Source organism: Capricornis sumatraensis, chromosome X, assembly GCF_032405125.1.
Source record: "Capricornis sumatraensis isolate serow.1 chromosome X, serow.2, whole genome shotgun sequence".
NCBI lineage: Eukaryota > Metazoa > Chordata > Mammalia > Artiodactyla > Bovidae > Capricornis > Capricornis sumatraensis.
The window spans coordinates 138,563,915-138,589,420 of NC_091092.1; the positions used below are offsets into that span (position 1 = coordinate 138,563,915).

General features: G+C 44.9%; 1 protein-coding gene across 1 annotated transcript in view; it reads right to left on the reverse strand.

Moving 5' to 3' along the window:
* Positions 1–2,172: 2,172 nt before the first annotated feature.
* The window catches only part of WWC3 (WWC family member 3), a 107,960-nt gene continuing 84,626 nt past the window's right edge, over positions 2,173–25,506 (reverse strand). Inside the window, exons 12-23 of the mRNA XM_068962097.1 lie at positions 20,979–21,099; positions 20,141–20,215; positions 19,266–19,352; positions 18,093–18,285; positions 16,823–16,984; positions 15,728–15,879; positions 14,214–14,379; positions 9,819–9,983; positions 8,884–8,976; positions 6,344–6,571; positions 6,074–6,201; positions 2,173–4,860 (exon numbers count right to left, since the gene is read on the reverse strand). Of these exons, the coding sequence (XP_068818198.1) occupies positions 4,794–4,860; positions 6,074–6,201; positions 6,344–6,571; positions 8,884–8,976; positions 9,819–9,983; positions 14,214–14,379; positions 15,728–15,879; positions 16,823–16,984; positions 18,093–18,285; positions 19,266–19,352; positions 20,141–20,215; positions 20,979–21,099 (1,637 nt within the window). The 3' untranslated portion in view covers positions 2,173–4,793. The remainder of the gene's footprint in view (positions 4,861–6,073; positions 6,202–6,343; positions 6,572–8,883; positions 8,977–9,818; positions 9,984–14,213; positions 14,380–15,727; positions 15,880–16,822; positions 16,985–18,092; positions 18,286–19,265; positions 19,353–20,140; positions 20,216–20,978; positions 21,100–25,506) is intronic.

Sequence of the window (25,506 nt, forward strand, 5' to 3'; positions counted from 1 at the left end):
ATTCACTGGAAGGACTGATGTTGAAGCTGAAACTCCAATACTTTAGCCACCTGATGTGAAGAACTGACTCATTTGAAAAGACCCTGATGCTGGGAAAGATTGAGGGCAGGAAGAGAAGGGGATGACAGAAGATGAGATGGGTAAAACATGGGTCTGGGTCTCATCACCCAGAAGATGAGATGGTTGGATGGCATCACCGATTCAATGGATATGAGTTTGAGTAAACTCCGGGAGTTGGTGATGAATAGGGAGGCCTGGTGTGCTGCAGTCCATGGGGTCGCAAAGAGTCAGACATGACTGAGTGACTGAATTGAACTGAACTAAGGTATTGATTATCAATAGTTGCAAACCCTATAAAAAGAAAAATAATTCACTTGATAGATGAAGGTATGTCTTGCCCCTCATCCCATCCCCCCAAAAAGAAAGGGAAAAAAAAAGAAACTGGACTCTGATCAAGCTTTTAGATTCAACAATAGCTCTTCTCTGCATTTAATTTTAGGAAATAAAATTCAGAAGAACATGTTAAAATTATACTTACAACGAGATACAATGAGCCAAGTCCAGACTGTGGGAGATTAGAGAACACAAAACTTTGTTTCTTCAACAAAGGTGTGTGTATGTGTTGGGGGGGATAGGTTCTGTGAATCAAAAACAGTCACAGCTCCAGTGAGATATCACTGTATACCTATTAAGATGGCTAGGATAAAAATGACAAGTGTTGGCCAGAAAGTGGAGAAATTGAAGCCTTTGTATATTCCTATCCCTGGTAGGGAATATAAAATGGGCAGCTGCTTTGGCAAAGTTTGGCAGTTCTTCAAATGATTAAACAAAGAGTTATCATATGATCTAGCTATTCCACTTTAAGGTATAGACCTAAGAGAAATAAAGGCCTATGTCCACACAAAAAATTGTAACATGGGGTGGCAAGTGGGAAGGAGGTTGAGGAGGGAGGGGCAAACATTATGCCTATGGCTGATTCATGTTGATGTATGGCAGAAACTAACACAATACTGTAAAGCAATTATCCTCCAATTAAAAATAAATTAAAAAAAAACTTGTATACAAACGTTCATAGCAGCATTATCCCTATTAGGCAAAAAGTGGAAATCCAAATCTCCATCCCACTGCTGAACAGATAAACATAATGTGGTCTATCTACACAAAGGAATATTACTCAGCAATAAAAAGGAGTGAAGTCCTTAACACAGGCTACAACGTAGATGACTCTGGAAAACATGATGCTGAGAAAACAAAGCCAACACAAAGGCCACATACCAAGTGATTCCATTACTAGGAAATATCCAAAATAGGCAAATCCACAGAGAAAGATCAGTGGTTGTCAGGAGGTGGGGGAGGAGAAATAGGGATGACAGTTAATGGGCACAAGGTTTCTTTCTAGGGTGAGGAAAAAGTTCTACAATTGATTGTGGCATTTGTGCTATGAATAAACTTAACTCTTAATATACTAAAAACTGCTGAATTACATATTACATGCTTTAAACAGGTGAATTGTATGGTATGTGAATTCTATCCAGAGAAAGTTCACCCCCCTACACACACCAAAAAAAGCACATGGGCTTTTAAAAAAAATCCCCAAAACAGATATTTGGATTCTGCTCAATTAAAAAATGAATGACCTTGAGACAAGTGAAAAGGTGAACCATAGATGACAAATGCCATTGAGAAGTTATTAAACGTTATGATGTGATAAGGCTACTGTCCACGCCTTTCTCTCTTAGCCATATATACTGAAATGTTTCCAGCTGAACCAAGAAGGTAGATGGGATTTGCTTCAGAAGATGGAACCAAGGACAGCGGAAAGTTCAGTGTAGACCAAACAAGATGGGCCAAGAATGATTTATGTTGAAGGGGTGGGGGAGAGGGCTTTATGTGTGTTCACTGTATTATTCTATTTTCATACCTCTTATTTTTATGTTGAAAAAGCTGTTTTCAGTCACAAAGTCACGTCTGACTCTGCGACCCATGGACTGCAGCCAGGCCTCCCTGTCCATCACCATCTTCTGGAGTTCACCTAAGTTCATGTTCATTGAATCAGTGATGCCATCCAACCATCTCATCTCTTACATACATTTTTATATATTTAAGTCTATAATTACATTTTTAAAAAATCACACAATTTCCATTCTGTTTTTAAGGCAGGTTAGTTTAATTTTATAGAAGAAATACTTTCAAAAGATACAAATGACACAATTAGAACAGAGACAAAAATAGAGATGAATACTGATTATAACTTATTCCCACAACAGAAGGTTACATATTTCGGTGGTGACAGTTAAGTTACCAGATGAATGGAAGACCAAATTCCCTTTTATTTGCTGTAGTGTTCCTAAAGGACCCTGGTGGCAGACTTTGGATTGTTTCTGGACTAAACTGCTGATAAAACAAGGCAGAGGTTTCTTACCACAAGGCACAGTTATAGACAAACCTAAACATAAGAAAATACCCCTTAAGACGATAGGACTTCACTTTTTAGACATGTGGGATATTTTCCAGGGGGTGGTAGTTTTAACTAGTCAGAAGCTGCAAAATCAAGTCAGGAAAGAGAGGCCAATTACGGGACATCGTGTCCTCCTGCCTCCTCAGCTGGCCTCTATCGCTGTCCACCTGCCCCTTCTGTCCACAGACTGCCAAGCAGCAGGAAACCCACCACCTCCCCTCCTTCATCTGCCTGGCTTTTCTTTGCTTTCTTAGGATGGTCCCATTCAGGTGCAAAAGCAGACAGACTCAGGAGAGAGGGAGGGACACACAGAAAGGTGCAAGCAGCGCTCCTGGAACTGATGTCAAAGCACAGACTATATCTGTTTCTACTGAGGCAAAGCAGGGATTTCTTTTTGTTTTCATTAAACTCTGGGGTGGGGAAGCATGCCAAACAAAAATCATCAGCTTGACTGGGCAGTGACATTTATCTGCAAATCCTTGCAGGCTTTTTGTACAAGCACAGTGGGTTTCCCTACGTTGCCGCTTTGTAGAGCTTGAAAGTAAAAGCTGCTTCAACCCTTCAACCCACTGAGCACTTCAAGTGGCAATGTGGCTACAGAGCACCTAGGCAAGGCGGCTGGGACTGCCCCACTTCTGGGGAGCCATGCACCTGAAATGTACATGATTTGCTTTCCACACACCCCAGAGTCCAGTGCCAACCAATTCGTCAGTCTCAACAGCTGGGGACAGGGAGGGCCTGCCACCATCCTGACCCATTCACTAACGCTGTCTCCTGGCATTTCTGGCAGGCACTGATGTTTTATGTGTCTCTACCTCTGTTGTGGGTATGTATACAGGGAAATGAGCAAAGGAAAAAAAGAAAAAAAAATCGAGACTAGAGGCAGAGATTCATAGCAATAAGTGGCAAGTGTGAAAAAGCATAAAGTTTTCAGCTTTACCACCACTGACAACTTCACTGTCCGTGATAGGTCAATGAAATGCATTTACAAAATTCATTTTTAATAAATGTGAAAATGAAGGCAGATTATACAAGGGAGTGGTTACAGACTAATGAGAAGAGAGATGCTGCTGATTAAGGGGGGAGGGGGGACACTTTCAAGGGAAGGGCAGAAAGACGGTGGTGTGGGGACGAGGGCGTTTTCTCTTACATTTTGTGTGATTCACCTCGTTTACTTCTCCGAGGCCTCATGAAGGAGAGTGCATTCCATAGATAAATACGTAGTAGACAAACTATACCATTTGGCATTTTATGAGGATGGTATAGTTGTATTACGTAAAGAATTTTTTTCCTCGTCAGCTAATTCTAAGATTTCTTAAGAAATATCAGGACGACTCCAGTATGGGGCGGAGGCCATCTGATTGAAAGCAAATGCTCTCCTGTGAGCCACTTGCTGGCTAGATATGGCTCCCACAGAAGCCTGCCTCCTCAAAAAAGCGCCTTGGAAGGTTCTCGTGTCTGTGCTGTGACGGCTCCATCCATCAGCGGATCCACTGACTCGCTGAAAATGCACCTTCCTTCTCTTTTCACTTTCCTGCAAGCAGAGCAGAAGCTCCACCACTGCCCTCTTTGTTGGGTCTCGGTCTCAACTGGATAGGGCGGACTAGAAAGGCAGAGGCCGGGGGAGGGCGGGCTGTGTGGCTGCCGCCAGGGGCTCTAGAACCGCCTTCAGACCTGGGGCCACAGGGACACTAGGTGCCCGCAGGGCACCAGGCACTGACTTCTGATTGAGCCCCTGCGGTGGCACCTGACTGAGCCCCTGCGGTGGCATCTTAAGGGAACACAAAGGGTGCCAAAGTGTATGATATACATGATAAATGCATGGAGGAGGAGAATTCAGCACATAGTGTTTGCATTTCGGGTGTCAGACACAAAACCGGCCCCAAAGTTCCATTCTACCGCATGACAAATACTGAAGAACAAAATTTCAGTCTTAAAATACATCTTAAAGTCAGTATTTTCCTTCAAGGAAAAAAAAAGTACTATAAATAAATTACAATACAGTGAATTTGCCTGAACTCACTTCGTTTCTGTCTTCCAGCCTTTAAGTCAAATAAAACAGCGTTAAAAACTGTACACTCTTAACATGATAATTGATCTCTTATAAAATAACCTGTCTTCAGAGATGTCAATTTCACAACAAGGAAAAACCAAGCCCTGTTGCCGTCACTATTATAAAATATGTATGTATAGATATATGTGTTTTGTTTTTTTTTTTACAAAATGTGTATATTAATAGCTTTGCACAAATATTTTAAAGACAAATTTAGCTAGCCTAAGAACTTCATTAAAATAAAACAGGCAGATAAATACTTCATGTGTACAAAGCACTACATCAAACATCATCGGCAGGCAGAGGAGGTACGTTAATCCTTGGTCTTGTAAAAAATGCTATCTTCTCCCTGGGATTGGAAAGAATAACAGGTTAGGGGTTGATGGAAATCCAACAAAATCTGGCAAGAGCATCTGCTATCAATGAGAGCTTTTCTTACTGAGAGAATGCATTGAATTTCAATTCCCAGGAGCACATCTGTTTGTATATAGATTCTCTAAATCTTTTTGCACCCCCCCCCTCCCAATTTTAATAGAGGTTACAAAGCCCCATGAGGGCAAGGGTTTTTCTTCAGTAACTAGAATGGTGCCTGGTATATGGAGATGCTCAGTATATTTTTTTCTTTATGAATAAATGAAAAACTATACAAGTTCTAAATCATAATCGACTACTCTTACATGAAAGGTCCAGAACAGGCAAACCCACAGAGGTAGAAAGGAAAATGGTGGCAGCCAGGAGCTGATGGGAGGCTGGGATGGGGAACGACTGCTTAATGGGTCAGGGGTTTCCTTCCAGGGTGATGGAAATGCTTTCAAACTGGACAGATTGTGACTACTAAATGGCATGGAACTGTCCACTTTAAAGCGGATAATTTTATGTTATGTGAATTTCACCTCGGTTTTGTAAAAAGCCAAACACAAAAGAAAATGGATATAACTAGGTAATTTTTCTCACATTAAAAAAATAAAAACAGGGAACGCTAGTCTATGCTATTCAAATTCAAGATAGTGGTTATTCTGGTGTGGGAAATCTGGAAATGCTAGTAACATTTGATTATTGCTGTGTAGTGTTTATGACAATTCACTGATACATTTCATACGTAGGATATACAGGCTTCCCTAAATGTCTATTATGATTCAATCAAAAACTAAAAAGGCAAAGGTGATATGTATATGTATCTAAATGTGAATCACTGTGTTGTTTACAAAAGCAAACATCTGGAAAGAAGCAGAGGATAAATTGGTTAGAAGTAAATTATATCTATTAGATGAGAGATTACTACCGAAAAAGGTAACAGATGATGCAGCAATAGGGGATATTTTACCTTAAAAAAGAGCTAAATGCAAACTCCAATGCACAGTATGATTACAAGTAGCTGAAAAAAACAGTGCTTGGGGTAAAAAAGATCAGAAGAGAACAGCACAATGCTAACAGCAGTGAAGATTTCTGCTTTGTTCTCGACCTCCTGAGGGTCTTTTTCAATACTTAACTTGACTTTTTAAAACGACAAAGGGCTGACAGTAAAAAGCCTGCGGGAAAGTGAGGCCCGGGCTTCTCCTCACCTGAACGTCTGCACTTGGATGGGCTCTTTGAGGTTCTGCCCACGCAGCTGGCACACCCCCTTAGAGGCCTTCTTCAGCATCTTCTCGGCTGCCTGTTCTTGATGGAAGTCAAGTTTGGTTTGTCTCGTCTGGAACAGCAACCAGCAACGCGGGGTCAACGAGAAGAACGCCGGAAGCTCCACCAGCTCCGGTGCGGGAGGGGCACCGGGAGGGGGAGAAAGGCCCGCCCACCGGCCCGCCCCCTTCGCCCCGCCGAGGGCGCCCGCTCACCTGCCGCTCGGCCTCCCGCAGCAGGCTCCGGAAGCGCTCGTCTCGCAGCAGCCAGGCCGGTGGGTCGGTGTGGCCGCGGAGCTGGGCATCCTCCAGGCGCTGGCGCAACTCGCGCAGGGCGCACAGCTCCTCGTTCAGCTGCCGCTGCCGCGTCCGCGACGCCTGGAGGTCCAGCTCCAGGTCTAGGGATGTGCGCGCTGCCAGCGCCGCCAGGGAGGACCTGCAGGGCTGCAGTCCAGGGCAGTGAGCACCCCACCTCACCCCCACCCCCCACCCCCCGCGCCCTGCCAGCAGCTTCTTCCCCTGGCCTGTCCCCATCTCCCGTCCCCTACTCCAGGGAAGGGGCCGCTGGAGGGGTATTTCTCAACACACCATCCATCCATGTGGGTGACCGGGGTTCAAACCCATGTCCAAGAACAAGCCAGTGACAGCCAACTGTCCGCTGGAAGGACCATCTTAGGTTTTGGCCCAAGTGCACAGAAATATACCCTCTCACATGGGGCAGGCGGGAGTCATCTTTCTCAAATGCTATTTGACAATATACTGCTAAGTCACTTCAGTCGTGTCCGACTCTGTGCGACCCCATAGACGGCAGCCTACCAGACTCCCTCCTCCTTGGTATTCTCCAAGCAAGAACACGAGTGGGTTGCCATTTCCTTCTCCAATGCATGAAAGTGAAAAGTGAAAGTGAAGTCGCTCAGTCGTGTCCGACTCTGTGCAACCCCATGGACTGCAGCCCACCAGGTTCCACCGTCCACGGGATTTTCCAGGCAAGAGTACTGGAGTGGGGTGCCATTGTCTTCTCCGTTTGACAATATAAGCGAAAGTTAACTTGACATGAGCTTTCTTTGGTTCTGACATTTGATTTTGACTTGCATTTGAAAGGCACAGGCAATGTTGTGCAGAAAGGTTTACGAGAGGAAAAAATTCTAAATAGCTAACAAGAGAAAGGGCTTTCCTGGTGGCTCAGATGGTAAAGAATCTGCCTGCAAAAGGGGAGACTCTGGTTTGATCCCTTGGTCGGGCATATCCCCTGGAGAAGGGAATGGCTACCCACTCCAGTATTCTCGCCTGGGAAATTCCATGGAGAAGACCCTGGCGGCCTACAGTCCATGAGGTTGCAAAGAGGTGATGACCACTAAGTGACTAACACTTTCACTTAACAAGAGAAAAGTGATCAAATACATTATGAGGGCAGCAGAGAACGCAGCCATTGAAAAAGATGAAACCTATAGCAACATTGCAAAATCTTAAAGATCTACTGTGTAAGGGAGAAAAAAAGCATGAAATAAACCATGTGAGGGCTTTCTGTTTAAACACACACACAATGTCAAAAAAAGTTCCTTCCCAGGGAATTCCCAGATGGTCCAGTGGTTAGGGCACCCCTCACCCCAGGTTCAATTCCTGCTGGAGAACCTAAGACTGCAAGCCACGTGATGTGGCCAAACAACAAAAAATGTTCTTCCCTGTATAAGCCTGAAGTAATAAGCAAGTCTGCTGTTTTTAAGTTCTGAGAAAAGAATTTTGTACATGGAGTTGAAAGCAGTACTTCCCACTGCATGGCAAACAACCCTGGGGAAGGCAGTTAGTGCAACAAAATCACAAATCCATGAGCATATCAACGTTCTTCAGAGGACTGAATCACCGTATGTGTTTTACATACTCATAACACTATTTTGCACATATGCAGAAGTTAAATGCAAATATAAATGACTTGATAAATACAAATTTATATAAAAGCACTGCTGAATTCATAACAGAGTTCTTAACCAGGAGTGACTTAGCCACTCAGGGGACACTTGGCAACATCTGGGGATATTCTTGTTTGTCACAACTGGGGGGGTGGGGGTGGGGTAGCGCATGCTACTGGCAAGGCCAGAGATGGAGCTCAGCTTGCCACAGTGCACAGGACGCCCCCATGACAAAGAATGATCTAGGCCAAAATGCCAACAGCATTGCTGTTGACAAATATGTTTGTAGCTGAATTATGTATTTTCTTATCATTCTCAGCCAGCAGCTACTCTAAACAAAACCACCACAAGGAGATCTGGGAATTTATTTTTCTTTAAAAGAATCCTTCCCCAGGAAAGTAAGGGAACCACTAACTTACAAACTAAAAGTAGCAAAACTTTGTACACTGGTGTGATGTAGGGAAAAAAACTTGGTTATATAAAGGACATGAAAGAAACAGTCTTATGTAGAAGAATGCTCCACGTTGGAAGCCTCAAATTTTCTTAACTGTATATACTTGCTTTTTAAAAAAGAAAAAAAATCTGATATAGGATGGCTGATTGTTTATTAATTTACTATATTTTAAAATGTAAAGATCATGTACTATCTTCGATTATGACATTATCTTGGGAAACATAAATACTGGTAACATGTTGGCTTTATATAGTTTTAAGAAATTACATCTAAGTAAAGAAGGAAATAAATATATTACCTTTTAAATAATATAGTTAAAATATTACCTTGTCAGGCTTGTAGAAATAGCTCCCAGGGTACATATAGACTACACATTAGTCTACGTGGGCACATACCTGCTTATAGCGAAGGGTCCGTCTTTCCAGAGTGTTTCGCACAAAGGGGGACTTCCGAGGCAGTGTGGAACTGTCACTGTCACTACGATAAAGCTGCATCGAAAAGACGAAGGCTCAGAAACACTTCCTTAAGAATTCACATGCATCCTCTGTGTACTCTGAATTGGACTACTCTGTTTCTCCTGCAGGTACTCACCCTTAAGGCTTTTAGAGTTATTACCATGACTCTGGGTATCACTTAAAAGAAAACCTACACAAGAGTTTCAAGCAAAACAAAGGCAGAGCGAATAAGCGGATCAACCCTCATCCCCATTCCTCCCTTGCGTCCATCAGCCAAACCAGGTCAGGTTTCCAGGCTGATCCAGCAACACAATTTCCATCTTATCAGTGCCAACTGCCACTTGATACAGTGGGACGCTCATGAAAGCCTGCGCTGTCCTCAGCATTTTTCACTTTTTTATCAATCGTTCTTGTCTGCTGTGTTTCTAGCTTTGGCAAGAGCTGGAAAGAACGGCGTTCCAGGAAAGAGCCCCGTTCCTGGCAGGAGGACAAGTGCACACCACTAACGCCCACTCTGCTCACCAAGGGAAAAGGCCCGCTTTTAAAAAGAAAAATAAATAATGCCAGCTTCATGGGAGCCAAGACAGCCTGTATTTTATTTGGCTGCAGGTTCTTGTTTTGGGATCAATGTATATCTGCATGAAAGCAAAGTCCTTGCCTTCATGGCCTTATTTTCCACACAGAGTTAGATTTGCTTGGGGCAAAGTGAGGAGATGAGACCAACATCAATTTCCTACCCACCCATGCATGGTGTGCCTTTAGTGGTATCATTTGTGAGAACATAGATGTCTTTTAGCATAAATAAGTAAAAAAAAAAAATAATAAAGGGAACATAAAGAAAACTTCTAGACAAGTGGCAAGGAATCCCAACTTACTCTGCAAACGTACTGGCTTCGTGCTCCAGGCGAGAAAGTCTGAGAACGGACAATGGTGCTGCTCCGAACGAAGGGTGAGCCGCGGGCCCTGCGGCTGGGCCTCTCCTTCCGAAGACTCGCTACCTCTTCGGGGAAAAGATCTTCTGTGTTGGTCTCCTTATCAACCTAGACACAATTTATTACCATGACTCTTGCTAGGACATAAGCAATCAACTCCATGTGACCCACTCTTCCGTCCTTCACATGGACTTCTAGGTGGCATTTGACACTTAATACGTCCAGATTTTCTGATATTCCCTCGGCCAAGCATCTCAACCTAACTAGTTTGTTCAAACAAAAAAGTTTTCATGTCATTCTGGACTCAGCTCTCTTTCATACACCCTGTATCTGGTCCAAGATCAAGTCCTGTTGGCTCTGTGTTCAAGATTAAGCATGTTGTGACCTCTTGTCATTGACTCTCCATCTGTGTCACCATCATGTTCTGCCTGCTCAGTGCAGGAGGCTTCTCACCTGGCTCCCTGATTCCACACCTCCCTCTTCCTTTCAAATACTTCTCAACCCAGTGCCAGAGACATCCTGATAAAATTGAAGTAGGACCCTGTGATTCCACTCCTAGGTGTATACCCTAAAGACCTGAAAACAGGTGTTCAAATACTTGCACACAAACGGATTCACAGCAGCCTTAGTCAAACAGCTGAAAGGTGGAAGGAGTCTAAACCTCCATCGACGGATGAGCAGATAAACAAAATGCCCTGTACTCACACAAGGGATGAGAAGGAGGGAAGTGCTGACAGGCGATGACAGTGTGCTGGGCCTTGAAAACATCAGGCTGAGTGAAGGAAGCCAGTCACAAGATGCCATATATTGTATGATGCCATTCATTCATTCATTCATTTTTACTCAAGTATAACTGGCTTACATTGTTGTATTAGCTTCAGGTGCTCAAGATAGTGATTCCGTATTTTTACACATTACAAAATGATCGCCATGATAAGTCTAGTTACCATCTGCCAAGTTACAGTTGATACAGTATTACTGACCATATGATTTCCTTATTTTATAATCTCCCTTATTTCCCTCATCCCTGCACCTCCCCCTCATCCTCCACCCTGGCAACCACCAGTTTATTCTCTGTATCTATGAATCTGTTGCTATTTTGTTATGGTTGTTCATTTGTTCGGTTTTTTTAGATGCCACATGTAAGTGGCCCATAGAAGGAGAAAAAGTGGAAGCAGTGACATATTTTATATTCTTGGGCTCCAAAATCACTGCAGATGGTGACTGCAGACATGAAATTAAAAGACACTTGCTCCTTGGAAGAAAAGCTACAACAAACCTAGACAATGTATTGAAAAGCAGAGACATCACTTTGCCGACAAAGGCCCATATAGTCAAAGCTATGGTTTTCCAGCAGTCATGTACACAAGTGAGAGCTGGACCATAAAGAAGGCTGAGTCCTGAAGAACTGATGCCTTCAAACTATGGTGCTGGTGAAGACTCTTGAGAGTCCCTTGGACTCCAAGGAGATGCAACCAGTCAGTTCTAAAGAACATCAACCCTGAATATTCATTGGAAGGAATGATGCTGAAGCTGAAGCTCCAATACTTTGGCTACCTGATGTGAAGAGGTGATTCACTGGAAAAGAACTTGATGCTGGGAAAGACTGAAGGCAGGAGGAGAAGGGGATGACAGAGGATGAGATGGTTGGATGGCATCACTGACGTGATGGACATGAGTTTCAGCAAGCTCCGGGAGTTGGTGATGGACAGGGAAGCCTGGTGTGCTGCAGTCCACGGGGTTGCAAAGAGTTGGACACGACTTAGTGACTGAACAAGTGAAATCATGCAGTATATGTCTTTGTCTGTCTGATTGCTCCATTTAGCATGATAATCTCTAGGTCCATCTGTGCTATTGCAAATGACAAGATTCCCTTCTTCTTTACGGCTAATATTTAATTTCACACACACACCACATTTTCTTTACCCATTTATTGATGGACATTTAGGTTGTTTCTGTATCTTGGTTATTATAAATCATCCTGCAATAAACATATGAGTGCATGTATCTTTTCTATTAGCATTTTTGTTTTCTTCAGCAAAATATCCAGAAGTAAAATGGCTAGGTGTATGGTAGTTCTATTTTTAATTTTTTGAAGAATCTGCATACTGTTTTCCACAGTGTTCGCATCAACTTTACATTCCCACCAACAATGCACAACGGTTCCCTTTTTTCTACATCCTCTCCAACGTTTATCTGCTGTCTTTTAGATGACAGTCCTTCTGACAGGTACATGGTGATATCTCATTTTGGTTCTGATTTACATTTTCCTAATGATTAGTGATGTTGGGCATCTTTTCCTATGTCTGTTGGCCATCTGAACGTCTTCCCTGGAAAAATGTCAATTCAAGTCCTCTGCCCAGTTTTTAATCGGGTTGGTTGTTTTTTTGATGTTGTCTTGAGTTCTTTGTGTATTTTGGATATTAACCCCTTGTCAGCTATAATGTTTGCAACTATCTTCTCCCATTCAGTAGGCTGTCTGTTTTCCTGATAGGCTCCTTCACTTGGCAAAAGTTTTTAGTTTGATAAAGTCTCATTTGTTTATTGTTTTTTTTTATTTATTTTGCCTGAGGAGAGAAATCCTAAAATATAATGCATTGCTAAGATTAAAGTCCAAGAGCATACTACCTATGTTTTCCTCTAGGAATTTTATAGTTTCAGACCTTACATTTAAGTCTTTAATCCATTTAAAAATGGAATGAGAAAGTAGTCCATTTTCCCCAACACCATTTACTGAAGAGGCTGTCTTTTCTCCAGTGTATTTTCTTGCTTCCTTCCTCATAGATTAGTTAACCATATAAGCGTGGGTTTATTTCTGGGCTTTCTAATCTGTTCCATTCATCTACGTGTATTTTTTTGTGCCAGTACCATACTGTTTTGCTTTCTATAGCTTTGTAGTATAGTTTGAAATCAGAGAACATGGTACCTCCAGCTCTATTCTTCTTTCTCATGGTTTGTAAAAAGCATAAAATTTACATTTTTTAGTGCACAGCTCAGTAGTATTAAATGTATTTATATTGTTGTGAAAGAGACCTCCAGAACTTTTTCATCTTCCCAGACTGAACTCTGCCACCATTAAACAACTATTTCTCCATCTCTAGCCCATGGTAACCACCATTCTACTTCCTGTCTCTGTGAATTTAATTACTAAATTTAGGAATCTCATATAAGTGCAATCAAACAGTACTCATTCTTTTGTGACTGGCTCATTTCACTCAGCACAATGTCTTCGAGTTGCATTCATGTGGTAGCATGTGACATGACTACCTTCCTTTTTAAAGGTAATATTCCATTGTACACATATGTCACATTTTCCTTATCCATTCATCTGCGGATGGACATGTAGGTTGCTTCCACCTCCTGGCTACTGTGAATAATACTGCTATGAATGTGGATGTACGTGTATCTCTTGGAGACTTTCTTTCAATTCTTTAGGATGTATATCCAGAAGTGGAATTGCTGAATCAGATGATAATTCTATCTTTAATTTTCTGAGGAACCTCTACACTGTTTTCTATAGTGGCTGCACCATTTTAGAGTCCTGATCTTTGTAGATACCAATTTACACTTCTAAATGTACCCCTTTCTAAAATGAGAAACCTTTCTAAAAATGCAAGCCCTGCTTCCCTATCGTTTCATTCTTCAGTAGCTCTTTTGACTACCTCCATTGCTGCTGAGTTGTACTGATTTAACCTGTCTGTTGCCCACAGGGCAGGACTTGCCATTTGTTTCTTTGCTGCTGCATCTGCAATGCCTAGCAGCTATCAGGAGCACAGGCTGACAGAGAACGCAAATGTGGTTGAAGAACTAGTGACTGAGGAATCCAGGTGAAGGGGTTACAAGTATCTATTGTACTATTCTAGCAACTTCTCTATAGATTCAAAATGCTTCACAATGAAAAGTTGTGGGAGGAAGAGACACTAAGCAAGCCACTCCCCTGACTTGGACCAATGCTTGTAAAGGTCTGAGAAAGCTGGATGCTGGCAATGACTGGTAGCCATGCCCAGAGCATCTCCTCCTGAGGCACTGTTCTTAATGTCACAAATGGAAAATAACTACAAGTGTCCAAAACCTTAGGGACCCATGAAATATCCCAAGCCACACGTGACCCTGAAGATGGGAATGGATCATCATCAGACGGCTCATGAATGAGTAAAAATCCAACCTTTTTAGTTTAAAGAAGACAAATGTTTCCATCGTACTTGTTGTTTACAGATGCAAGGGCATTTGCTTGGCTTCCCTCATGTGGGGTACACACTACCCACTCCAGGGCAGTGCCTGGTACTGTCAGGCAAAATATTAGGGGGTCCATCATACCCCTTGACCTTTTCTACTTACCTTAAGAGCTGGGGGCTGAAGTTTCTCGGGGCTGTAAGGATCTGCCTGGCCAGCAAACGTGTGTCCATGGATAGAGTCAACACCAACACAGCAGGGCTCTGGGTGCGGGGGGCTGGTCTGGGCACAGCTGCTACAGCCACTGTCTACCGAGTCTGCCTGCCAACTCCTGCAGATGGACATGGCAAAAGCCCCCAAAATGTTCATCAAGGACTGAGTTCACTGCTGTACTTAGAGCACTGTAGCAGAGACGCTCAATATTTGCTTCTGATGACTGAAGATGGGCACTTTTCTCATAAAGTGAAAGGCATTTAGGTTCTCTAGGGAAGAGAGTGAGTGCTATGAGGCCTTTCATCTAGAGGGTCTGTCTATCTGTCTCACCCAATTGCAGTCGCTGAAGATGCCAGGACCCTGGGACCACCTGAGTCCTCTCATCTTCCTGCACATCCCTGAGCCCACCCCTCTGCCATGCACTTTCCCTCCCAAAAATAAACTCCTTTTGAAAATAAACCCTGAGAAAGCTATTAGGAAAAAGTAGCAAGCTTTGGAAACATGATGCTCTTTATGGAAAAATGTGGAAGTAAAGCAATAAGAAAGTGCCCCTGGAAAGGATTTGCCAGAAAGCAATACACTGATGGTGCCACTCCTCTGAGTGATTCCTCTACTGCAGACACATCTGCCCTAGTCAAGCATTTGCCCACAGGCAGCTCTGGGTAAGACATAAAGGGGCATTGCATGATTCTATTTAGATGAAATGCCCAGAACAAGCAAATCCTTGGAGACGGCATGGAGATGGGCAGTGGCCAGGGGCTGAGAGGACTGTTAATGGGGATGGGGTTTCCTTTTGCTAGGATGAAAATGCTCTAAACTTGCCTGTGGCTTTGGGGGCATAATTGTGTGCCTGTATTAAAATCCACCAAACTGTGTGTACTTAAAGGGGTGACTGTATGGTAGGGAGATTGAAATGTGAAAGTCAAAGTCACATAGTCATGTCTGACTCTTTGAGACCCTATGGACTGTAGCCCACCAGGCTCCTCTGTCCATGAGGATTCTTCAAGCAAGAATACTGGAATGGGTAGCCATTCTCTTCTCCAGGGAATCTTCCTGACCTAGGGAATGAACCTGGGTCCCTTGCATTGCTGGCAGATTCTTTACTGTCTGAGCCACCAGGGAAACCCTGGTAGGGAGATTGTATACCAATAAAGCAGTTAATAAAGAAAAAACAAACCATAATTTTAAAGATCTATCATATCCAATCTTGGCAGAGGGAGCCCTCAACAGTCCCCCAACTTTAAGAAAATTTAGGAATAGGAGGAAAGGTGAAAAGCCTGTGCCTACAGCTGGAGTCAAAGTATGGCCTTCATGAAGACAACCATACGACCCCCTCATGAGAATTCCGACTTCTGCGCAAAGGTATCCAAGAGTCGCCCAGCACATTCTACAGAAACTAACACTGTAGCTGCTTCACTCCAGGAAGGTGAGCTGTGTCTTTCTCAGGGGCTGCCGGCCACACTCACCTCTCAGACACGGCCTCGGCCTGCTCCTCCTTGCGCTCCATCTCCAGGATCTCCTCCTCTGTGTATTCCAGCTTCACACGCTCCTCGGCCAGCTCTCTCTCTACTGCCTGCAGCTGCGCTGTGGTTCTCGCCAGCAGCACCGTCACTGCATCCTGTAGGACCAAAGGGATGACACTGAGAAGCATCTGAGGCCAGCAGTGTGTGGTGGCAAAAAGGAAAGCCTGGGGGAGCACCCTCCTGCCCTGGCCGGCTGGCAGCCGTCTAGTGGCCATCCCCGGCTGCCCTCCAGTAGGAAGCAGCTCAGCCCTGGTTGACACAAAGTCAGCTAACTTGGCCTTTTTAGGGAGCTCTGAAGATTCAAATTTGAAAGCAACCAACGCATCACTTATGATCAAGAACACACTGCATTAAAAAAAACATTATCCTGAACAGCCACGTGCATCACTATGTGCAGAGCTGCTCAGTGGGTGAGTCAGCAGGGTCTTCTCTGAAACAAACGTGCATATGCTAAGTCACTTGAGTTGTGTCCGACTCTTTGTGACCCCATGGACTATAGCCCGTCAGGCTTCTCTGTCCATGGGATTCTCCAGGCAAGAGTACTAGAGTGGGTTGCCATTTCCTTCTCCAGGGGATCTTCCCAACCCAGAGATTGAATCCACGTTTCTTGCATTGCAGATGAATGCTTTACTGCCAAACCATCAGGGAAGCCCAAGCATCACTATAGTCCATTTTAATTACTTCTCTTGAAACCCTACTTCTTCACAGCCACTGTGTTCTAAAACCACTTCTATTCCTATCATCACAAACTCTGTTGTTAAAGTGCTAGTCCCTCAGTCATGTACAACTCTTTGTGACTTCATGGACTGGAGAGCCCGCCAGGCTCCTGTGTCTGTGGGATTCTCCAGGCAAGAATACTGGAGTGGGCTGGCATGCTCTCCTCTAGGGGAGCTTCCTGATGCAGGGATTGAACTCAGGTCTCCTGCATTGCTGGCAGATTCTTTACTGTCTGAACCACCAGGGAAGTCCATGTTTACATAGCTGTTTCTTAGAAACAATGTCCCCAGGAAGAGCCTGTCTCAAAGCTGGGCCACCTACTGTCTTCCTGCAAGCAGCCAGTGTCAGGTCCTGGGTGGCACAGTCTCCTGGCCGCTCCTCCTCCCGCCGGGGCGGCTCTGGGCCAGTGAACACCTGGACTGAGTACCATCGCAGCTGCATCTCGCTCGAATCGTAATCGGTCAGGTTAATCTGAGCAATGCCCTGCAAGGTGTTTAAGGAAAAAAAAAGCACAACAGGTCCTGAATGACCACATCTTAACAACCAATGAGCATCAAATAAAGTCACCCTTTAATGTTAACCACAAAGGCCACACAATCTTTCACTGCTATTCAAAGGCTGCATGCATGCATGCTACGTCACTTCAGTTGTGTCCGACCCTTTGTGACCCTATGGACTGTAGCCCTCCAGGTTCCTCTGTCCATGGGAGTTTTCAGGCAAGAATACTGGAGTGGGTTGTCATTTCCTTCTCCAGGGGATCTTTCTGACCCAGGTATCGAAGTCATGTTTCTTTAAGTCTCCTGCATTAGCAGGCAGATTCTTTACCACTAGCGCCACCAGGGAAGCCTAAAAAGGCTGCAGTGAAATGAAAGTCACCACAAAAGATCTAATGGGGCATCTCCTTGCTTGCAGGTTCAGCTTGATCAGAAAGTGCTAGGAGGGGAAGTAGGGCCGAAAACGGACGTGAAGTGGTGGGTCATTTAGAAGAGCTGGTGATTCTCACAGGAATTTTTGAAAAAAGGCTGGTGGAATTCTTCTCTAATTCTGACACTGATGGAGTGGGACTAAGGGGGAAAATTCCAACCTTGGGAAGAAAGCAGCCTGGTTTCCAAGCCCCACCCTGGCTGCCTAGGTAAAGATGGATAGTTGACTCACCCAGTTCCAAGGATACCAGATAAAACAGTGTGCATCTGGGTGAGCTGTCATTTCAAATAAACAGCAGATTAAAAAAAAAATCAATTCTGTCTCAAATATTTCATGCGACATACTTATACTAAAAGGGATCCATAGTTCATTTGAAATTCAAATGTAACTGACCATCCTATAGTTCTGTCTGCCAAGTTTATCAGACCTATTTATTAGTTCCTGTGACTGAAGATGGGGATACTGCAGAAGTGGTTACGCAGATGTTTTACAAGTATTCGTTGAGATAATATACAAGTACAAAACACTTGACAAGATAAGGGGTTTTATCACCCCTTTGTCTCCTCCCTGCGACAGAGTTCCTTTGACAGCAGCACAATTCATCAGCGTCCCATTGGGGACTTAGGTAGGCGGGGAGGGAGGGGGCGGGGGCAGGGAGGGGCCGTACCAGCAGTTCCTCCTGCAGTTGCGGGTTCACGGAGCACACGTATAACTGAAGAGACTTCAACGTCACCATGCTTGAATGCACAGGGATTCTGAACACTTCATTAAATACCAGGGGGGCTTGCAATTCCAGAGCCTTCGAGCAGTAAGTGTTTGGCGTGCTGGAGTCAAGCGGGGGCAGATAGACACGGATGTGTCTGCAACCGAGAGAGGGAGGAAAAAAGCAGATGGAGGCAGCATTTACTGACAGCTGCAAGGGACACGCGTGGACCACAGAAGCGTGCAGATATGCCACCTGGTTTCACTGCCCATATGCAGAGTTTTACTCTTTTGGAGAAGATTCTTTTGGTCAACTAAGAATAAGGTCAAAGAACTTGCATGCCCCTAGAGATCGGGGGAGAAAACCCACTCAAAGGGAAGACTTCCAGGTCAGTGGTTAGGACTTGAGAGGGACTCAAATGAATATTCTGCTTTCACCATCTTTGTGGGAAAAAATCTGGCAGGATCTCTCCACGGCCCCTTGGCTCCCTCTCCAAGCTCTGCCTGCCACACCAGGCTGTGCTCCCTGCCCTGTTCACCCCCGGCATGGAAGCCAGCACCCAGGAGACGCTCAAGAACCAGTGGCTGCCGCAAACCCTCAGCCACCCTAAAACCAGGCTGCTTCTAAGGGCTTTGCGAGGCCAGTCTGTGAAGATGACTCATGGGAGGGGAGGGTGTCGTCTGGCCTGAATGCCCATCACAGGGGGGGCTCACCCACCTGGCTAAGTGGGACTCCCCCTCCCACCCTTCAGGCACCCATCCTCCCGCTGGGGACAACTCAAATTCCCTTCTCCCAGTTCAGGCACCTCATCTGGTCTCAAGAGACGAGTGTGGCCGTGTCACCACCAAGCCTTGTGACCAGGAGAGACATCTTAAGTTCAAAGGCTACCGACGAAGGGCACACAGCCATTTCTCATCATGGCCACACACATAACCAGACTGGCTCCATGAATGCCACCTGCTTCCAATAATAAACCAGCCTCTTCTTAAAACTTACAATCTTTTATATTTCAGACAGACATGCCCTGGTGTTTTATTCTGAATTCAGGTTCTAAAATAGTCTTTTCCCCTGCCCAAACGGCCAAGCAGCACAGGTTAGCCAGCGGTGTGGTGTGGAGGAGGGCCTGGGGAAGCTTACATTTTGCAGTCTTCCTTTACCATCAGCCCAGCAAAGTTCTTCAGTTGGAGCACGTTTACAAGGAGACACTCATTGGCCCTGTCAAGCCTGGAAAATAAGACACGAGTTCACAGACTGCAAACTCCCTGAGGTGGACAAGTCCTTCTGGTGCAACTACCACAGTGGCCCTCACCCAACTCCCAGGAGACTGGTGTGAAGTCTGGGAACATTTCTTATTTTCACAGCAAGTGGAGGTGGGGGGGGGGGGGGCGGATACTGGATCTTGCAGCTGCTGAACACTCCAGAGTGCACAGGATGGCCCCCAACCAAGAACGACCCAGCTCCAAGGTCATGAGCGCCAACTCAGCTAGGATGACATGAGTAAGCAAAAGAAAGCTGCTGGGATGTGAATATCCTGCCTTGCTCCTCTGAGAACTGCTAGTTATCGCCTCGATAGAAACTGTAACTAGGGGACTTTCCTGGTGGTCCAGTGGCTAAGACTCCATGCTCTCAATGCAGGAGGTTGGAGTTCGATCCCTGGTCAGGGAACTAGATTCCACATGCTGCAACCAAGAAGTTGCATGCCACAACTAAAGAACCTGCATACACAATGAAGACCTGTTGTAGTCAAATAAATAAATATTTTTTTTTTTTTTAAGAAAAGAAAGAAACTGTAACTAGAATCTCAAACGCTTTGCACTGCAAAGTACCCAGCTCCCCGGGCTCCACAGGGTGACAGTCCCCAGCTGTGACTTGGTGTTGGGGGACAGCAATGGAACTGCTTACACAGGTCCCTTCCTCCCTCCAGGCCTGTGGGCGGAGCTCTGAGTTGGTGGGCAGGCCCCAATCTACCCATCATCTTCACGATCCACAGGGAAAGAGTCTTCTATACTCACAGAAATCCAACATGGATCTGGGGCCCCTCGTTACTGCAAGCATCTCCACGAACAGGCTCGTCAGCATCCTCACTCCTGAACACAATCAGAAAAGGACCCATTACTCCAAGGGGATGTGGTTACTGTGGGCTCAGCAGAAACTCCTGCTAGGAGTGCTTCTTAGTGAGAGGGGCTTTATTAAGTGGGGACTGAAATAAATGCTCTGAAGTGAATGAAAGGGCATGGCAGGTCCCCAGGATCCATGACACCATCGCCCAGGGTGCCTGCCGACCGAGTGGTATTTTTGAGAAAATAACTGCATAGCTCTGAAGACCACATGTGATGTTTAGGACAAAGTTCAAAACCACGTCCTTTAAAATGCTACACAATAAATGAGATGCGTACAGATACCCAAGGCAAAATAAATGACCTCAAAGGTCTCAAACAAAATAAAGCCCAGAATCATTCTGCCCTTGCAAAGTGATTCCTTGAGCTGAGGAAAGTGGGAGGGATAGAGAGACATGGACATTCATTTCAAGTAAACATCCTTTCTAGAAAAAAACAGGTGTCTCTCGCACACTGATTCTCCTTTTCCAGCTCTATGGAGCTTGTACCTTTCACTGCCCCCCGCCCAGGGCTGGAGAGAGAGCAGTTGTCCTAGAAACAGGGAGCCAGGCCAGTCCCCAGACACCACCCGGGAGTAGAGGGGTTCCCTGGAAATACTAAGAGTCCCCTCCTGGGTGGAGAGAAAGTAGAAGAGCTGCACCCCACAGACACACACAGTGTCAAGCCAGACACGTATGGGCAGGGCTGTCTTTTGGGAAGTCAGCCCAGGGAGGGGAGAAGGTCAGATTCTAACCTTTTGTTGGGAGGTTCAAACACGCCGCTGTCGCTGGCCAGTGAGTAATCAGACAGGCAGGTGGACATGTGGCACGGTCTCTGCTCCAGCCTCTGGGCGCTGTCTTCTCGAAGGGTCACCGCTGTAAGCAAGAGACATGGCAGGCTCAGGAAGTGACAGTGCAGGAGGCCAGGTCACAGCACAGACAAAAGCACAAAGCGGCAGAGACAGGCCAGCATGCGCACAGATGTGTGCTTAACTACACTCTGCTCGAGAACCTTCTGATAATGAAAACGAAGATACGGGCTTCCGACTACTTCTTTAAAAGCTCTTTAAATGACCATAAATCTCCTTTCACCTCCTTAATGAGCACACAGGACAGAAGGTGGTGGGAAGGCCCTGGGCATGGTGGCACTCTGAGAGAGGGTCAGGGAGACAGATCACTCAGGCATGAAGGACAGCGAGTTCTCTGAGAGCTGGGAGGGTCAGTGTTTCCTCTTTGATGCTGCCTGGTAGCCTCCACGCTTCATACAAGAAATGTGGACTACACTGCTTCACAATTGGAAAACAGAATTAAAAAAAAAAAAATCATCCTTAACAAAACGTAGGGACTTTCAAGTCAGAGGATATACAGATGCAACCCAGACTCGGCCTTTGTCAAGGTCTCCGTGGCCCTTTTTTCTCTCTGACTGCAGCATCCTCCTCAGCAGTCCTGGGGACACACTGGTTTCCAGAAGGTTCTCCTGGGATTAGACAGTCTTGTCACTGAGCATCTTTACTTTTGTCTCAGACCTACTTTAACCAAGAACCACTGACATTCTCCCCTTAACCATTTCATCAAGTCCTTCTACTCCTTCCCTCACAGCACCAAGTGCCCTCTGCTGAATGTGACAATGGACACAGGGGCCTCCACACTTTCAAGAGAGGTACATGTGGTTAGAACACAGGCTTAAACCATGAAGCCGCAACTGAACCTCACTCTGGCATCACGATGCCTCCTGTTAGTCACGCAGGTCCCTCTGGTCTCTCTACTTTTCTTCAGGCATCTAAGCTCTAGAAATTGAAAATTTAGATACCTGTGCATCCCTAAGTTGAGGGAATTTCTCACAAAATTTCTCTCTCATTGTGATGAAGATGTACGAAGAGAGAAATGAAATGAAAGGCTTAATCCTCAGTGATTGCAAGCTTAGTGCATTCCCTCAGTCCACCAATGACCAACTCTCTTTTCAACCAAATTATTCATTCACAGAACAATTAAACCCAAACACATTCAGTGGGGTGCAAAACAGATGGGGGTGTCTGTGGCTTGGTCTCACGATCTTAACTGCAGACAAAAGCAGACAAAAGCTGACCTTCCAAAGGCGTGCAGCACCCATCTTAGGGGCCGCCAGCTCCGCCTCAGTCAGAGGCAAAAACTGACTCAGTCCCAGGGTGGCTGGAGGTACTGACTCACACATCATAGATCACCAATCCCAAGTCCAGCTCTGCTCATCATCCCTGCCCCACGGAAGCTGAACCTGCCCCCAGGTCTGAACTGCAGATGGAAGCCCTCAGGTTGCTGCATGGAACCCCAGAAAACACAACTGCTCACTACTTCCATTCCCAGTTCTGTCACTTGGCCTTACACATCTTTAAGGAAGTAACACCATGCAACAATCCAGTCAAATTCCAGGCAACCCGGTAACGTGACTCTGACAAAATTTCTCTCATTGCGATGAAGATGGATGAAAAGAGAAAGGAAATGAAAGGCTTAATCCTCAGTGTTCACAACCTTACTGCATTCATGGAACAACAGGATGCAGGAGTAGACAGAAGAAGGAAGTATGGTCATCTGTTGCCCTGGGTGAGAAAAAAGCACATGGCAGACCCCACACTACACACCCCAACCGTCTGCTCTCGGGCTTCAAGGCAACGATGGGACAGTGGGGAGCAGCCAATGAAGTAAGGAAGAAACAGTCTTCTTCACATTTATTTTTAAAGCCCCTGAACTTTTCATCATGAAACACAGACTGACAGACACTGAGACCTAAGGACAACAATACCATTTGACAAAAAGTAAGAAGGTGTAAAGAAAATCATACTGTGGGCAAAGCTGCCAGTTGACATACTAAAATAATGGAAATATTAAAGTCTGGGGGGAAATGAAAGGAGGAAAGAAATACTTCAAGCTTTTAAGAAAGTTCTTACACGACTTTCATAGCCAGATGAATACCACTGAAACGACAATATAAGATAACTGTTGAGCTACTTTAAAGGACAGCTATGAGCTATGCCCTTCCTGACCACGCCTTGACCATCCTAAATACACTGATTCACTGAACAAAGATGTGACACAGCCTGACCAGCAAGGCAAAGGCGAGTCCAAGGTCACTTACAGTCAATGTTTCTGTTGCGCCGCATGAAAAAAGAGATAAAAAAGCAGAAAGTGAAAGTACTGTTGAAGTTAAGCCAACAATTTTAAACAGGATAAAGAATGTAATAAAAACATCAATAAAAAGATGAATAAAGTAAAAATATTTATGGATTTATATTAGCAAATACCAGTGGGAATGAAAATAGGAATGGACTTCAAAATCATGACACATCTGACTTTTAAAATCGGGGGAAGATAAAACTGTAGTAAACATGTAAAAACTGCTGAAGATGACCATTTATTTCCCCCTTCCCCTGTCCCACCTTCAGTCTCCTCACACTGATTTAAAACACAATGGGTGACTGTGAACTTTGTGTAACTAAAATTTTATCTTGCTCAAGGTTGCTTGAGTCAAACTTAAACACATACTGTTATTAGACTGGAAACTGCAGGGAACCATAAATGAGGGGCGGGGTTAATATAATGAGTATTGAGATCCTCACCAACTTTATGAAGCTGTGATGACTCTAGGCTTGGGCACTCCCAAAGATCAAGAGAGGCCAGGAGTCATCCATTGTCCATGCCTCAAGCTGCTTACCCAACCCAGCCCTCATGGAGCACCCATCAGGACCCATTCATGGAGTCAAATACTTCTAGTTTGTAAGTGGTATTTTTAATTTGAGTGTGTGCTAAATTGCTTCAGTCGTGTCTGGCTCTGTGTGACCCTATGGACTGTAGCCTGCCAGGCTCCTCTGTCCATGGGATTCTCCAGGCAAGAATACTGGAGTGGGTTGTCATGCCCTCCTCCAGGAGATCTTCCTGACCCAGGGATCGAACCCGTGTCTCTAATCTCCTGCATTGGCAGGCGGGGTCTTTACCACTAGCTCCACCTGTGAAGTGCTTATAATTTAAGTAATTAATTTGTAATTTGAATAGTTCTACTCAGAGTGTCATATACGAGTACACCACCAGATGGCAATATCTGACCATGCCAGAAGCAAAGCCCTCGGTCTAAGAATTGTGAAGCATCATAACATCCATCACAAAGAGGAAAAGAAAAGGAAGTCAGGATCAGAAATTAAGTCGGCTCTTCTCTTTCCCACCCTATCTTTATCCTGGACCGAAAGGGATGTTTGGCCTTGTGTGGACTTTCTGCATACACAAACTGACACTCTTGTATCTCGACCTTTAAAGAAACGTTGGTATGGGTGTGTGGGTGTGTGTACTCAGTCGTGTCCAACTCTTTGGACACACGCAAACCCCATGGACTGCATTCCATCAGTCTCCTCTGTCCATGGAATTATCCAGTCAAGAATACTGGAGGGAGTTGCCATTTCCTATTCCAGGGATCTTCCCAACCTAGGGATCACTGTGCCACCGGAAGTGGGCGGGGAACACAGAAAAGTAAGCTCAAGCAACAACAGACGCACAATTCAGTCCTTATTTTGTATTTTCTTTTTTGAATCACGGGAATAAACATGGCATACTGAACCTGTGATTATAATGAAGAACAAAGTGAATAAAGTTCCTCCGGACATGTGAATTATAGAAACGACGTATATGGGGATATGAAAGGTGTGTTTGCAAACACAGAGGGGAAGACACTGAAATAAGAGATGCCAAAAAGCTCCAGGACTGCCTAAGAATATACTAGATCTCTGGTTAAACACATATATGTTACAAGAAACTATTATATATATATATATGTATATGTATATCAGTACTGAATATTCATTGGGAGGACTGATGCTGAAGCTGAAGCTCCAGTACTTTGGCCACCTGATTTGAAGAACTGACTCATCTGTAAAGATCCTGAGGCTGGGAAATATTGAAGGTGGGAGAAGGAGACAACAGAGGATGAGATGGTTGGATGGCATCACCAACTCAATGGACATGAGTTTGAGCAGGCTCTGGGAGATGGTGATGGACAGGGACAGGGAAGCCTGTCGTGCTGCAGTCTACAGGGTTGCAGAGTTGGACATGACTGAGCAGCTGAACTGAACTGAATAACCAGCACTGCTGTTGTTTAGTTGCTAAGTCGTGTCCAACTCTTTTGTGACCCCATAGACTGCAGTCTGTCAGGCTCCTCTGTCCATGAGATTTCCCAGGCAAGAATACTGGAATGGGTTGCTATTTCCTCTTCCAAGGGATCTTCCCGACCGAGGGATTGAATCCATGTCTCCTGCTTGGAAGGCA